This window comes from Panthera leo, chromosome E1, assembly GCF_018350215.1.
Source record: "Panthera leo isolate Ple1 chromosome E1, P.leo_Ple1_pat1.1, whole genome shotgun sequence".
Lineage (NCBI taxonomy): Eukaryota > Metazoa > Chordata > Mammalia > Carnivora > Felidae > Panthera > Panthera leo.
In genome coordinates this window covers 26,204,432-26,220,653 of record NC_056692.1, presented here as the reverse complement: position 1 = coordinate 26,220,653, position 16,222 = coordinate 26,204,432, and the positions used below count along the sequence as shown (strand labels likewise).

The following is a 16,222-nucleotide window of genomic DNA, read 5'->3' as shown; positions in this document are numbered from 1 at the left end:
ACATTATAGGAGCTCAATAAATGTTATTATCATTTATTATTAAAATCTGTTGTTCCCATCTTTTCCAATTTTGACTTTGTGTTTAGCTAATTGTGTATTCCATTCATTCTGACCTTGTATAAAAGTAGTTCACTCTTGGGAGGATGTAATTTTAACATTTTTTATGAAGACCATATGAAGGCTGTGTATGTGGTATTCTTTGGTGTGACACTGCTTTTAATAGGAATGTAGCATTATATGCTGTAATTGAGTCCATCTTTGAAAAGGAGTATGATTTTATTTTATTTATTTTTTCGCAGTTGTTAAAATTTTAATTCTCTTGTGCAAAAAATATATCTTTAATTAAGTAGAACAAGAATTTATTTGTCCAGATGAACCTGATTTTTAATTTCTTGACTGTATACACACCACAAAACTGCCCCCCCCCCAACTACGTTTGGCAGTTGTATTTGTAGTATATTATATTTATATCTTATTTTGGAAAGATTTGACATCCATAGTCTCCTTTAGGAACCTTGATTTGTTTATATAGATCTTGTTTTTGGTCCTTCAGCAAAGCTTTATAAATTCTTTTAAGAAATGGATCTAGTTCATTTTTGTTGGTTTTATTCCTAGGAATTTGATAATTTCTGTTGGTCCTGTGAATGGAATTTTCTCCTCAGTATGTTTTCTAAATAGTCATTGTAATATGAAGGAAAGCTATTAATGTTTTTGGTTGACTACATAGTTTGACCATCTTTTAGAATTCTTATTAGTTTCAATAATTTCCCACTTCATTTCTTAGATTTTCTAGGTTTATATTCAAATCATCTACAAATAATGGTGATGTTTATTTTTTTCTAATTGGTACTATTGGTTTTTCTTAGTTCATTTAGTGATTAGAATCTCCAAGTAATTTTACATGATGACAGTGGATTTTGGATATTCCTATCATTTGTTGAATCCTTTGGATCTGAGAGAATTGAAGACATTTTTCAACCCAGAAAAATTCCTTTTATTTCTTTGGTTATTTATCCTCTAGTCTGTCTTTCTTGATCTTCTGGCCTTCCATCTTCCATGTCTCTCTTCTTCATTTTCCATTTCATTACTGTCTTCATGTTTTGGGTTTGTTTCCCTGGAAGCCGAGCTTGAGATGGGGACTGTAAGGACAGGCACTTACTGAAGGAACATTCTTTTTTTTTTTTTAAGGAAAATTTACCTCTTTTAATATTGAGAAGACTCAGTATTCTTAAGTAACCAAAGACCTGATAAAAAAGACAACATGAAGTTATTTTGGTAAGATACAAAATCATTGTTGTCTAGGAAGATTACTTAAAGTATAAAGAAAAACCTTTTACAAGTTCACAATCTCTTATTACCTAGAATAGAATAGTCCAGGAAAAAAAATGTCCTTTTAACAGAAAATTTTAAATTACGGTTTTATATAAGTACACTATTGATATTAAAGCCTATCTTTTAATTTTATTTTTTATTTTTTAAAATTTACATCCAAATTAGCATATAGTGACAACAATGATTTCAGGAGTAGATTCCTTAGTGCCCCTTAACCATTTAGCCCATCCCCCCTCCCACAACCCCTCCAGTAACCCTCAGTTTGTCCTCCATATTTATGAGTCTCTTCTGTTTTGTCCCCCTCCCTGTTCTTATATTATTTTTGTTTCCCATCCCTGATGTTCATCTGTTTTGTCTCTTAAAGTCCTCATGAGTGAAGTAATATGATATTTGTCTTTCTCTGACTAATTTCACTTAGCATAATACCCTCCAGTTCCATCCACGTAGTTGCAAATGGCAAGATTTCATTCTTTTTGATTGCTGAGTAATACTCCATTGTATCTATATATATATACCACATTTTCTTTATCCATTCATCCATCGATGGACATTTGGGCTCTTTTCCATACTTTGGCTATTGTTGATAGTGCTGCTATAAACATGGAGGTGCATGTGTCCCTCCGAAACAGCACACCTGTATCCCCTGGATAAATGACCAGTAGTGCAATTGCTGGGTCGTAGGTTAGTTCTGTTTTTAGTTTTTTGAGGAACCTCCATACTGTTTTCCAGAGTGGCTACACCAGCTTGCATTCCCAGAAAAGGAGTATGATTTTAATATCAAGCTCAATTGACTAGACGGCAGGATTTACTGTGATCTCTTTTCCAGCAAAGAAGAAGTTTAATTTAACAGTCTCTGTGTGTTAGTACTGTGTATTAGTACCTAGATAGAAAATGAATATAGTCTCAGCCACTTGGAAAAGTATGAGATTCTTGATATCCTTTAATAGTGGAGCCTTTGAAGTACTAAGTATTGTCTCAAATGTATTAGTACTGTTTCAACTCTGAATTTTAAATTTGTTCAGATCATCACTGACTGCTTTCACATGCTTTGATTCTTTCATACCTATGTCTTTGGTGTGTGGGGCTCTAGTTGATGCTTTTCATTGCTTCTGTGGGTCTGTCTTAAGATTTACCAGTTCTTCTGTCTTCTCTGATCTGTTAAACCCATCCAATGGATTTTTATTTTAGTTACTATATTTTTCAGGTATAGAATTTCCATTTGGGTCTTTTTTTATAGTTTCCATTTCTCCAAAGTTCATTTATTAAGCTATATATTTTTAAGTTGTTTAAATATATTTATAACGGCTACAACAAGGTCTTTGCTAATTCCAGTAGCTGGGCCCTTGCTAGATTGGTTTTTGTTCACTCTTTTTTTCTTTGATTATGGCTCACATTTTTATTAGTAATTTTTATTGTACACTGGACATTGTAGATGGTACATTATAGAGATTCTGTTTTCTGTTATTCTCTGAAGAATATTGATTTTTGTTTTTTGTAGGTAGTTCGGTTAGTAGCTGATGATCTTGAACTTACATGGGCATTATTTGACAAGTTTTTAGGGGAACTCTGGAAAAGCTCAAGGTACATAATCTTTAAATTTTTTTTTTTTTGAGACAGAGAAAGACAGAGCATGAACGGGGGAGGGTCAGAGAGAGGGAGACACAATCCGAAACAGGCTCCAGGCTCTGAGCTGTCAGCACAGAGCCCGACGCGGGGCTTGAACTCACGGACCGCGAGATCATGACCTGAGCCAAAGTCGGCCGCTTAACCGACTGAGCCACCCAGGCGCCCCTCTTTAAATTTTTTTTAATGTTTATTTTTTAGAGAGAGAGAGACAGAGACAGACAGAGCATGAGTGGGGGAGGGGCAAAGAGAGGGAGGGGGACACAGAATCTGAAGCAGGCTTCAGGCTCCCAGCACAGACCCCTGTGTGGGGCTCAAACTTCATGAACTGCGAGATCATGACCTGAGCCAAAGTCACATGCTTAACCACTGAGCCACCCAAGCATCCCTCAAAGTACATAATCTTTAAACTCTGTCTCCCCTGTGATTTTTGTCAGGGTTTTGGTTTAAGTCTTTTTGGGAGTTGGTTTAGAATTGGCATCTTTCTAAATCATGGTCCTTTTTAAAAACATTATACCTGACTGTGTGTGAGTGTGTGTGTGTGTGTGTGTGTGTGTGTGTGTGTGTGTATTTTACTTGATTTTTTATTTACAAAATATATTTTGGCTAAATTTCCATGTCAAAATATATAAATCTATTTCTTTTAATTAGTATTTATCTCAGAATAAATGTAATATAACATTTAATTATCCACTTGATAATTAGACATTTAGGTTGTTTCTTATTTGTCTTTAGTAGAAAGATGCTATGAATATCCTTGTACATATTATCTATCTGTACTTGTAGGAAAATAGAAACACTTGTGGTAAATATTTGTCAGTATTCTGCAGATAAAAACAGTGGGATTGTTAAATTTGCATTTCTTGCAAAATAAAAAGATAAAGTTAAGTATCTTTTCATGTGGGTTACTAGCCAGTTACCATTCATCTAGTTCTATAAAAGATGCTATTTGGGTTTTGAGGGGGATTGCACTGAATCTGTAGATCATTTTGGGCAATAAGGACATCTTAACAATACTAATTATTCCAATGCATAAACATAGTATCTTTCCATTTCTTTGTGTTTCTTCAGTTTCTTTCATCAATGTCTTAAAGTTTTCAGTGTAAAGATCTTTCACCTCCTTGATTTATTTTTATTTTAGAGAGAGAGTGAGCAGGGGAGAGAGAGAGGTAATCTTAAGCAGGCTCCACACTCAGTGTGGAACCCGAAACAGGGCTCAATCTCATGACTCTGGAATCATGACCTGAGCTGAAATCAAGAGTCAGACACTTAACCAACTGAGCCACCCAGGTGCTCCTCACCTCCTTGGTTTAATTTATCCCAAAGTATTTTATTCTTTTTGATGCTATTGTAAATGGGACTGTTTTTCTTTTTCTTTTCTTTTCTTTTTGTTTGGATAGTTTGTTGTTAGTGTATGGAAATACAGCTGATTTTTGTATGATGTTTTTGTATCCTCCAACTTTACTAAATTCATTTATTAGTGCTAACAGTTTCTTGGTAGAGTCTTTAGGGCTTTTTACATATGAGATCATGTCATATGCAAACAAAGTTTTACTTCGTCCTTTCTGGATTGGATTCCTTTTATTTCTTGCCTAATTGTCCTGGCAAAGAATTTCAGTATTTTGTTGACTAGAAGTGGTGAGAGTGGGCACATTTGTCTTATTCCTGATACTAGAAGAAAAGTTTTCAGCTTTTCACCACAGAGTATATTAGCTGCAGGCTTGTTATATATGGCCTTTATTATGTTGAGGTACATTCCTTTTATATCTGATTTATTGAGAGTTTTAATCATGAAAGGATGTTGAATTTTCGCAAATGCTTTTTTGCCTCTTTTGAGATGATTATATGATTTTTGTTCTCCCTTTTGTTAATGTGGTTTATTACATTTATTGATTTATGTATAGTTAAATTAATCTTTCATTCCAGGAATAAATCCCTCTTGATCATGTATCTAATCCTTTTAATGTGATGTTGAATTTAGTTTGTTGGTATTTTGATAAAGATTTTTGCAACAGTGTTTATCCTATAGGGATATAGCCCTGTAATTTTCTCTTCTTGTAGTGTCCTGATCTGACTTTGGTATGTGAGTAGTACTGGCTTCTTAACATGAGTTTGGAAGTTTTTCCGTCTCTTCAATATTTTGGAAGCATTTGAGAAGGAACAGTGATAATTCTTCCTTAAATGCTTGATAGAATTTACCATTGAAGCCATCTAGTCCTAGGATTTGTTGTTGTTGTTGTTGTTGTTGTTGTTGTTGTTGTTGTTGTTCAGAGACTTTTGATTACTGCTTCAATTTTCTTGCTTATTATAGATCTGTTCAGATTTTTTCTCTTCATTATTTAGCCTTGGTATGTTGTATATTTGTAGGAATCTATCCATTCCTTCTGGGTTATCCCAGAAATGTACTTTTTCATTTATAATTTTATTTGACCCTTTCTTTTGCTTAGTTAGCAAAAAGTTTATCAGTTTTGTCTTTTCAGAAAACCAGTTCTTCATTTCAGTGATTTTTATCTATTGTTTTCTAGCTTCAAAGTTTATTTCTGCTCTCATCTTAGTTTCCTTCCTTAAGCTAACTTTGAGATTAAGCTGTTCTTCCTTTTCTAATTACTTAAGGTGGAAAGTTAGGTGGTTTATCTGAGATCTTTTTTTTTTTTTTTTTTTTTTACTGTAGATATTTATTGCTATAAACTTTTCTCTTAGAACTGCTTTTGCTGCATCTGATAGTTTTGGTTTATTGTGTTGCCATTTTCATTTGTATCAAGATATTTTTTAAGTTCTCCTTTGATTTCTTCTTTGACCCATTGTTCAGTTGTGTGTTATTTAATTTCCACATGTTTGTGAACATTCCAGTTTTCCTTGTGTTAATAGATTTCTAATTTCATACCATTGATGTTGTAAAAGATACATTATATGATTTATATGATATAATGTATCCTGGAGAATATTCCATGCACACTTGAGAAGAATGTGTGTTCTGCTGCTGTAGATTTAAACGAAATCATAACAATATTTACATTAAATGTGAAGGGTGTAAACACCCCAATCAAAAAAGCAGGTATTATCAGGCTGGATAAACATAAAAGAATGAACCACTGATGTATATTTCATCATGAATGAATTCCAAAATCATTATGCTAAATGAAAACAACAAGCGATTACATACTATATAATAACATTTACATGGAATTCTAGGAAAGGCAAAACGGTAAGCAGATCATTGTTTGACAGAGTCAGCAGTGAAGGAGAGAGACTGAAAAGGAATAGAAAGGACATTTAGGAGGGTGTAAGAATATTCTAAATTATGATTGTAGTGGTGGTTACGTGACTATGTATTTGTCAAAACTTATCTACATGTACATTGAAAGTTTGTGAATTTTATTTTCTGTAAATTATTTCTCAATAAAACTGATTTCATCACACAGCTAATTAATTATTTGCATGTAGGAGTTCAGGGAATGTAAGGATGAATAAACATGTTTTATTTTTTTTTTATTTTTATTTTTTTAATGTTCTATTTTATTTAATTATTTTAACTTTAAATAGTCACACATGGCTAGTAGTTGCTGCATTGGGCAGTAAAGTTACAAAATGAATAAACATGTTTTAAATGAACTGAAAAAAAATGTATTACTGAAATACTGAAAAACAAAATGTCTGTACCCTAATAAAATGATTCAGAATGTTGGAAGTTAATATGGTTTTTTAACTGAGCCGTAATTATCTACTATATTTTTAATATTTTTAAATTATTAGGTTGTACTAAAGCGACAGTACAACGATCAGCACTCCAAACTGAGAGGTCTTTTACCTGGTCGTCAGTGGTATGAAATTCAAGCATATAGGGCCTTAAACCAGGCCCTAGGCAGGTAAGTGAAATTTCATGTAATGTAACTGTAATATTAACCTTTGGTCAGGGCTGTAGAAGAGATAGTCTTGCTACTTTAATCCTTATAATAAATTTGATAGAATTGTATTTCACTAGAACCTTAGGAACTGGTTTGTTTGTTTGTTTATGAGAGAGAATGCATGTGAGTCGGGAAAGGGCAGAGGGAGAGAGAGAATCCCAAGCAGGCTCTGTGCCATCCGCACAGACCTCAATGTGTGGCTCAAACTCACAAACTGTGAGATCATCACCTGAGCTGAAATCAAGAGTCCAATTCCTAAATGACTGAGCCACCCAGGTACCCCTGGAACTGGTATATTTTTAATGATAGATGTCACAAGTGAAAGCTAAAAAGAATCGATGGAACAAATGAAACTCTACAAACTCTGCTAAAGTTTAAAGATTTGTGGTTGGGACACTTGGGTGGCTCAGTCGGTTGAGCGTTCAGCTCTGGCTCAGGTTGTGATCTCACAGTTGGTGAGTTTAAGCCCTGCATCAGGCTCTCTGCCATCAACACAGAGCATGCTTCTGATCATCTGTCCTCCTCTCTCTGCCCCTCCCCCACTTGCTCTCTCTGTCTCTCTCAAAAGTAAATAAACAAACTTAAAAAATAAAGGATTTAAAAAATATGTAAAGATTTATAATTGATCAATGAATGTCACACAGAAGAGGTACTCCATAAATGTTTATAGAAGTTCACTATCTCAAACAATAAAAGTTTTACCTTGTGAACATCAGAACCCAATTGATGATTTTATGGGTATAAAGCAAACTATTCAAGAAGAGATAAAACAAACTATACTCGTGGTACTAAAGAATTAACATCAACTAATAATAACATTTAATTGTAATACTTCTTTTCTGAGGATTCTGGTCCATTAAGATTTGTGTTTTGTACAACTAGTTATTAAATCACCATTTTATAGCATAATTTTCATATTGTAGGACATCAACGTTTAATTTATAAACACTGTAATTCTTGTATTTTTAATAATACAATTTAATATTTCATATTCTCTGTTTATGAAATTATTATTAAAGCCATGTAATTTTCCTGTGAGGCTATAAGGCACTCAGATAATTAAAATAAAAGAACACAGGTTAAGAATAAAATCATCAGGGGCTCTTGGGTGGCTCATTTGGTTAAGTGTCCCACTTGGTTTTGGTTCAGGTCATGATCTCGTGGTTTGTGAGTTCAAGCCTCACATCAGGCTCTGTGCCGACAATGCAGACCCTGCTTGGGATTCTCTTTCTTGCTCTCTCTCTGCCTCTCCCCGGCTTGCTCTCTCTCTAAAAATAAATACAAATAAAAATAAATATTTAAAAAAAGAATAAAATCATGAAAACATGACCATTTGACATCTATTCACTTCAGGCAGAAGACCCACCGCTAACCATTATCTGACCTAGCCAAATCCAGAATTAAAATTTTTCTCAAGTATCTTGTTCATTAGTTAGTCCATTTACACATAAGCAGATTAGATTGCATTTGGGTTCAAATTTACAGATAGCTAATGACATAAGACTACAATAACTGGATTTAAGTCCCAAGAACACATCACCCACTTTCTTCCCCATTATTTTTTTTCCCATTTTAACATTTTTTATTTAATATTGTATGTAAGATTACTTTATTCCTGCATCTTCTCAATTGTTTCTTCCTTATATTTGCCCTTTTCCTTTCCTACTAGGCGAGATTTGGATTTGCGTTCAAGGATCTTTTTGTGGTCTTTGTCCAGTTTTAGTCCAGTGATAACCACCTTGCTGGGGTGGATGCCCACATAGACAGTTGTGCCATTTGCCTTCCTCGCTGTACTTGTTCAATGTAGATAACATATTTCTTCCTGTAAACCTGGACTACTTTGCCAATTTGCTGACCTTTGTAGTGTCCTCCACAACTTGTACTTCGTCATCCTTTGGGATGGGCATGGATTGAATGTTGTACTTCTGTTGCAGCTCCTTGGAAAGAGGGGAAGACATACTCTTCCTGTGAATGTGGGAAGGTGCATTGAAATGCCTTTTATGGTTCTTGCTACGGTCAGAGGTCACAAACAGATTGAACTTCATGTGGACCACTGTAGCTCCAGCCATGGCCTCAAAAGGGAAGACCCCATTATTTTTTTTAATTAAAAAAAAAATTTGTTTAATGTTTATTTTTTGAGAGAGAGGGAGACACAGACAGGGGTGAGTGGGGAAGGGACTGAGAGAGATGGAGACAGAATCTGAAGCAGGCTCCAGGCTCTGAGCTGTCAGCACAGAGCCTGACGTGGGGCTTGAACTCACAAACCATGAGATCATGACCTGAGCTGAAGTCAGACACTTAACCGACTGAGCCACCCAGGCACTCCTAATTTTTTTTTTTTTTTAAAAAAAACATTCATTTTTGAGAGACCAAGCGTGAGTGGGGGAGGGGCAGAGAGAGAGGGAGACACAAATCCAAAGCAGGCCCCAGGCTCTGAGCTGTCAGCACAGAGCCCCATGCAGGGCTTGAATTCACAAACTGTGAGATTAGGACCTGAGCCGAAACTGGACACTTAACCGACTGAGCCACCCAGGTGCCCCTCTTCCGATATTCTGCAGGTGTTTCCCTTCAAACTGAATGATTCAGTTCTGTGATTAATCTGATATGGTTAAGCTGCTGCCCTTCTCTGCCTAGAAATCCCATTGGTACTTGGCATCAAGTTGCATTATAAATTGTTCTTGAAGCATTTCATCTGCTTACTTGGTCTCTCCCTGGTGATCAGCCTGTTTTGTCATCTTTTATTTGTATTTTAATATTCAGCAAATAGTTTCTATGGGAGCTTGAATATTATTTAATATTCCTGAATTTTAGTCACTATACTTAATTTTAGGAAAATAAATATTCTTACCTCAGTTGATTATTTTTCCTCTTTAATGTAGGCAGTGTCTTGAATTTTAAGAAATCGTTTGAAGCAAAAATATATTTACTTTGTCATTTATAAACCTTTTCTACATATATTATACAGGTTGTAAGAGATGAAATTACTTATCTAACCTCACATACTACTAAATGAGCCTTCACATCTTGGCCCCCACCTACTTTTAAAACCTCAAGACCTGCTTTTTCATCCTTAGACCTTACCTTTATGTGCTGAAGTTTTCACTGTTAAACATAAAATCTTTTACTAATAAACATACCATATCCCATCATTACTCTCTGCCTTGGCATACAAGTTATACAATTCATTTGGCATATTTACCAATCAAAACCAGTTGAAGGTTATGTTCTTTATGAAAATTTCTTTTTACTTTTCTGAGGATTTACTCCTTAGGAAACCCATAGTAGTTTATTACTATTATAGCATATATCTTACTGTGTTGTAATAGCCTATTTATATATCTGCCTACTTCCTTAAACATGTGTTATACATTTGTACATTATTAGCAACCAACTGTGTCTCAGCTTAGGGTATGGATGCTCAATAAATACTTGTTGAATTCGTGGAAAATGGTGGGTTTGATACTTTTACCACTATACCGTGTTGTCCAGAGAGCTTCTAAAGGTTCAAAACATACTTTTCCTAGAATTTTCATTAAAACTACATTTGTAATATTTACATATAATGCTATAGTTTTAGTATTTTATTAATTAAAAAATTGATAGTCCAACTGTCATTGTATTGATTTTGAGAGAAACAGTATCAACAAGTAGCAACTTACTACAAAGAAACATATCTATTTAAAAATCAAGTGAGTGTTTTGTATCACTTGATAAAACTCATAATGTGTATTGATTGACATAAAAGGTACTTATAATCAGGATTCCTCTTATAAGGGATAAGTCTAGAAGGTCTAAAGTAAGCAGAAACAAATTAAGGTTTTTTTTTTTTAAATCCTCTTTTTAAGCCCACATGGGACTGTTAGAGTATTTGAAGTAATATAAGTCCGTGAAATGTAATAACAGCCTTCGGGAATGCACCAGATGGTTTTGTGACCAGGTTACAACTGAACTATGAGTTTCCTAAAAGGTCTGCTTTGCTGAAAGTATAATCTTTGTCTGAAGTGGGCATAATTCATTTGAACAAGGCAGTATGAAAACAATGGAAAAAAGAAAATGTGAAATTCTTTTTCTCTGAACTGTTTTTTTTTTTTTTTTTTAACTTAAATGCCTTTAGGACCATAGGACACTTTAAAATAAACCAAAGTGGAATCAAAAATAGAGTGGCACTCTGACTTTCCACTGATTTTCATCACTGTTCTATAATATTGGCAGTATCCATCTTCCTTTCCTGCCTAATTTTGTGGTGTGATGCCTGAGAACCTATGGATTACTTTAATATCAAAAAAGAATGTTATATAGAATTTAGATTTTTTAGATTTTCTGGAAAAATCAAATATTTATATTAATCTTCACCCCTCTCAAAATTCCATGATAGTAAAGGAATAAAAATGTCCAACGACAGAGTTAAAAAAAGAGTGGAAGAGGGGACAATAACAGATGAGATGTCAACAAATTTTGAACATTGGAGAACAAATGAATGATTGAGTGATTTAGCAGGCAAAAGAAGGCTGTTGCAAAGCCAACAAGATCCTTCAGATTCAGGCATGGAAAAACTCAGGATGTGGGGACACTGAAGTATCATTTGAAGTAGGGTTAATCACAAAAGAATTGGTTGCAAGTTCCTATAAGTAGACAGCTCCCTCCTCCACTGAGATTTACTCTCTGGAGAGATTATACTAGAGAGTTTATATATTCTTCAACTCCAGCTGTAGCTAAGGATGCATAAAAGATGGGGGTTAAGAAAGTCTGTTTATTGAATGTGAGAACTCCACCCCCCTTTTCTTCTCAGCTCTGAATAGGCTTATAATCAATCTTACATCTCTAAGGCAGGAAAGTACAGTTCTAGGGATACTAACTACCTTGTGAGTAAAATAGTATCAAAGTGGTCCTGTTCCTACCAGAGTACCTTACTCTGGCAAAGCTTCCCAGTTTATAAGCCACAGCCATGTAGGCAGAGCTACCAGTCAGCATTTGATACTCAAAGAAAGTCTGCATCATGAAAAATACAGAAAAAAACAACAGCAGAACTATACCAACAAAAGAAAAACAAGGTGGAAGAACTTGTAGAAAACATAAACAGCACAATAGAACATAGGGTGGCAAATTTTTTCTGTTAAGGAGCAGACAATGTATATTTTAGGTTTTGGGGGCCATGTACAGTCAGCATGCATATTCTTTTTTATTTTTTCTTTAATCCTTAAAAAATGTGAATACCATTCCAACCTTGTAAGCTGTACAAAAACAAGGTATGGACCAGATTTTCTTTGTGGGCCAACCCCTGCCTAGAAGAAAATACAAAACAAATGTAACAATAATATACATAGAGAGGTAAGATATTTCCTCCATGAAACAAGAACAGATTTATTGTAAGAAAAATTTCTAGGCATTAACATGATAGGAGCAAATTTTAAATGCAGAATTGGGCTTAAAAGATAAAATTAAAATTTCCTGGGTCAAAATGACAAAAAGGTAGAAAATGGAAAAGAAAAACCAAACAATTTAAACATCAGTATTCAAGAGACAACTTCTGATAAAAAGGAAACCTATATGAAGAGACGAGAGAAAATACAGAGGAAATAAACCTATCAAAGAAATAATCCGAGAGAAACACTCAGAATTGAAGGACATAATTTCTTGGTTAAAAAGGTCCACTCAAGTACCAGTAAGAGAAAAGCTACAGAGCACCTCATGCAGTTTCAAAGTACCTGAGATAAAGAAAACGTCCTAAAACTTTCCTGAGGGAACAAAGAGGTCTCCTATAAAAGACGTGGAATCACAATGGAAAGAGACTTCTTAAAAAGCAACATTAGAAGCTAGAAGACAGTTTTAAATTATCTTCAAATTTTTGAAGGAAATTTTGACTTGCAATTGAAGTTCTATACAACCCAAACAATCAATAAGCTCCAAGATAGAATAAAGTCTTCAACATGGAAAGATTTAAAACATTAGCTTCAAATGCACACTTTCTCAGGATGCTACAGGAAGATATGCTTCATCAAATAAGAGAAAATTCAGACAGAGGAATATCAAGGTTTTAGGAAACTGGAGTTCCAACCTAGAATAGAAGAAAAGGAAATTCTCAAATTAGGAAAGGATGCTCTGGGGTGACAGCTGTGCACCAGTCCCATAGTAGCCAGTCTAGATTTGTTTCTAAGGGTGGAGATTTTAATTATATTGAGAAGAATTTTTACAGTTTGGCAAAGTTTGGGAATTAATGATAGAATACATAGAAAATTAAGCAAAAAAAAAAAAAAAGAGAGAGAGACAGTTATTAACTCTAAGGCAGACCAAAAAATCTTGTACAAGAAAGAAAATATAATCGTAGTGTACAATATAACTCACCTGTAAATGGTAATCTACTGAATATTGATGACACAAGAATTGTGGTATAACTGTCAGGAAAATGAAGAGATGATGAAGTATCAGTGATATAAGATAATGAACATCTTGTATAAGAAAAGTCATTACATAAAGTTAAAAACCAAGAAGTAGTAGTAGTTCTAAATGTTACTTAGAAACATGGAGGTAAATGAGTGGAAGAACTAACATATTTAAAGGATTTTTTTTTCCCCTGAGGATTGGGAACTGGAGACAGGATGTGAGTAGATTAAAAAAGAATTGTTTGGGTGTTTGTTTTTTTTTTTAATTCTAACTATTATACTATTATTTGACTTTTAAACTATACTTGTGTATTTGGTTAAAAGTTAAAATTTACAAAGTTAAAATTAACTTTTACTTATTTTTTAGAGTTTATTTACTAAAAGAATCAGAGAGAGAGAAGTGGGGGAGGGGCAGAGAGCGAGAGGGAGAGAGAGAATCCCAAACTCTGTGCTGACAGCACAGACCCTGACATAGGGCTTGATCTCACGAACAGTGAGATCATGACTTGAGCCGAAACCAAAAGTTGATGCTTAACCAACTGAGCCACCCAGGTGCCTGTGCAAACTTAAAATTAACTTTTAAAAAGTAGTCTGGAGGTTTCAACTCTAGATAAGATGGAGCACACATGAGACATACTGTCTTAAAAACCTAGACAGAATGCATGGAACAGCTATTTGAGTGCTGTGAAAAGTAAATAGGCAGATTTGGGAAGAAGAATAGAATTCAAAATACAAGTGAACATTTTGGAATAACTATATTAATATCAGACAAAGTAGAATTCAGGGCAAAGAGTATTATTGGAGTATTAAAAAGGAAAATCTTATGATGATGAAAAGGCTAATATGCCAATAAAATACAACAATCCTTAATGTGTATGCACCTAAAAATCAAACTTCAAAATATATTTGAACTACTGGCAGATCTGAATAGAGAAATAGACAAATACACTAGTATAGCTAGAGATTTTATATCCTCTCTCAGTTATAGATACTAAAAGTAGACAGAAAACCAATAAAGATATAGAAGACTTGAACAATGTTATTAACCAACTGGATTGAATAGATATTATAGAACACTATGTGCAACAATATTAGAATAAATATTTTATCAAGTGCACAGGGAACATTTACCAGTATAAACGATATCCTGGATGAGTAACTTTACTTTTTTTTTAATCTTAGAACGATTTGGGGAGAGAGAGAGAGAGAGAGAACGAACCTTAAGCAGGCTCCACACTGAACATGGAGCCCCATGCAGGGCTTGACCCTGGGATCATGACCTGAATTGAAATTAAGAGTTGGACGCTCAACCTACTCAGCCACCAAGGTGCCCCAAAGTTTACATTTTTAAAAAGAATTGAAATCATAGTATTCTCTGACCAAAATGAAATTAAACAATTAAATTAGATATCAGTAACACATAACAGAAAAAAAAATGTCTGAATACTTGTTAATTAAAAACATACTTCTAAATAATGCATAGGTGAAAGGTAAAAGAGAAAGTCTTAGGAAAATTAGAAAATATTTTGAGCTAATCAAAAGTGAAAATACATCCAAATATGTGGGCTGCATCTTTAGCAGTGCTCAGTGGGAAATTTATATCATTAAATGCTTATTTTGAAAAAGAAAAAAGTTCTCAAATCAATAATCTCAGCTTCTATCTTAAGCTAGGAAAAGAAGAGCAAAATAAATGTAAAGCAAACAGAAGAAAGGAAATAATAAAGATAAAAGTATAAATCAATGAATTTGAAAACAAAAAACAATAAAGGAAATCAGTGAAGCTAAAAATTAAAAAATCGATTTTAAAAAGATCAATAGAATTGATAAACCTCTAGGTAAACTGACAAAAAAAGAAGCCACAAATGGTCAGTATTTGGAATAAAAGAGGTCATATTACTATATACTCTACAGATGTTAAAATGATAATATGAGGAAAAAATATATGCATACATTCAACAACTTATATGAAATAGACTAACTCCCCCAAACCCACAAAATACCAAACTCACTCAAGATGAAATAGATAACCTGAATAATCCTCTGCCTAGTAAAGAAATTTAATTTGTAGTTTGAAAAAAATCACTTTGATAGGTTCATTAATAAATATTACCAAACATTTAAAGAAGAAATAACACCAATTCCATATGATTTCTTCTAGAAAATAGACCCCTTCCCAATTCATGAGGCCAGCACTATTCTACCAAAACTAGATGAAGACAATATAAAAACAAGAAAGAGAAAAACTACAGACTAATATCTGTCATGAACTTAGATGAAAATATTTGTAACAAAATATTTACAAATTTGGTTAGATGCACAAAAATGACAAAAGAACTCTGAAAATCTTTAACAAAGGAATGAGAAAATAAGCAAAATAGTTAGAATCAACTTTTTCAAAACTGTAAATTAACCAGTTTACAGCATTCCAGGAAACATTCGTGAAAATGGCCGAATCTCATTAAGAACTGTGAGTGTTATGGCATTTTCACTTGCCCAGTTCCCATTTCCCTTTCTCCTAGTTCATAATAGTTGTAAATCATGGTGAAAGCAAGCAATCTGCTAGCCACAGTGGCAGCTGGATCTTATTCCTGGAGAATTGTCATTATGGAACCTCTCTTCCATGAGACCCCATTTCTTGGAAGACCCCATTCACAAGGCTATCTTTATTTGACCTGACTAGGAGTTCACCCAGGCAATTAGTTGTTTAATTTCACAGTATCCTGAGACAGTGACTAAATTTTCCAGCAAATAATAAGCTAACTAAACAGTTTAATGGGAAAAGCTAGGAACTGAGGTCTCCATAGAGCGCTTCAAAAGTTCTCATGTATTTCTCGGACTCTAGTGGGCCATGCCTGTTTGTACAATGGTGCATATAACCAGGGATGTACACATGCTCAAGAAAGACTGAGAAGGCCCTGTGCTCTCACCTCTGGCTGTGTTGAAACAGGAAGTGAAGACTAAGGTAGAGTTGTCACCTGCCTG

At 34.1% G+C, this 16,222-nt stretch overlaps 1 protein-coding gene and 1 pseudogene across 1 annotated transcript in view; one reads left to right on the top strand and one right to left on the bottom strand.

Moving 5' to 3' along the window:
- The window catches only part of BRIP1 (BRCA1 interacting helicase 1), a 211,756-nt gene that overhangs the window by 167,379 nt on the left and 28,155 nt on the right, over positions 1-16,222 (top strand). The window contains 1 exon segment of the mRNA XM_042915344.1: positions 6,709-6,821. Within this exon segment, the coding sequence (XP_042771278.1) occupies positions 6,709-6,821 (113 nt within the window).
- Positions 8,408-8,978, bottom strand: LOC122206296 (annotated as a pseudogene).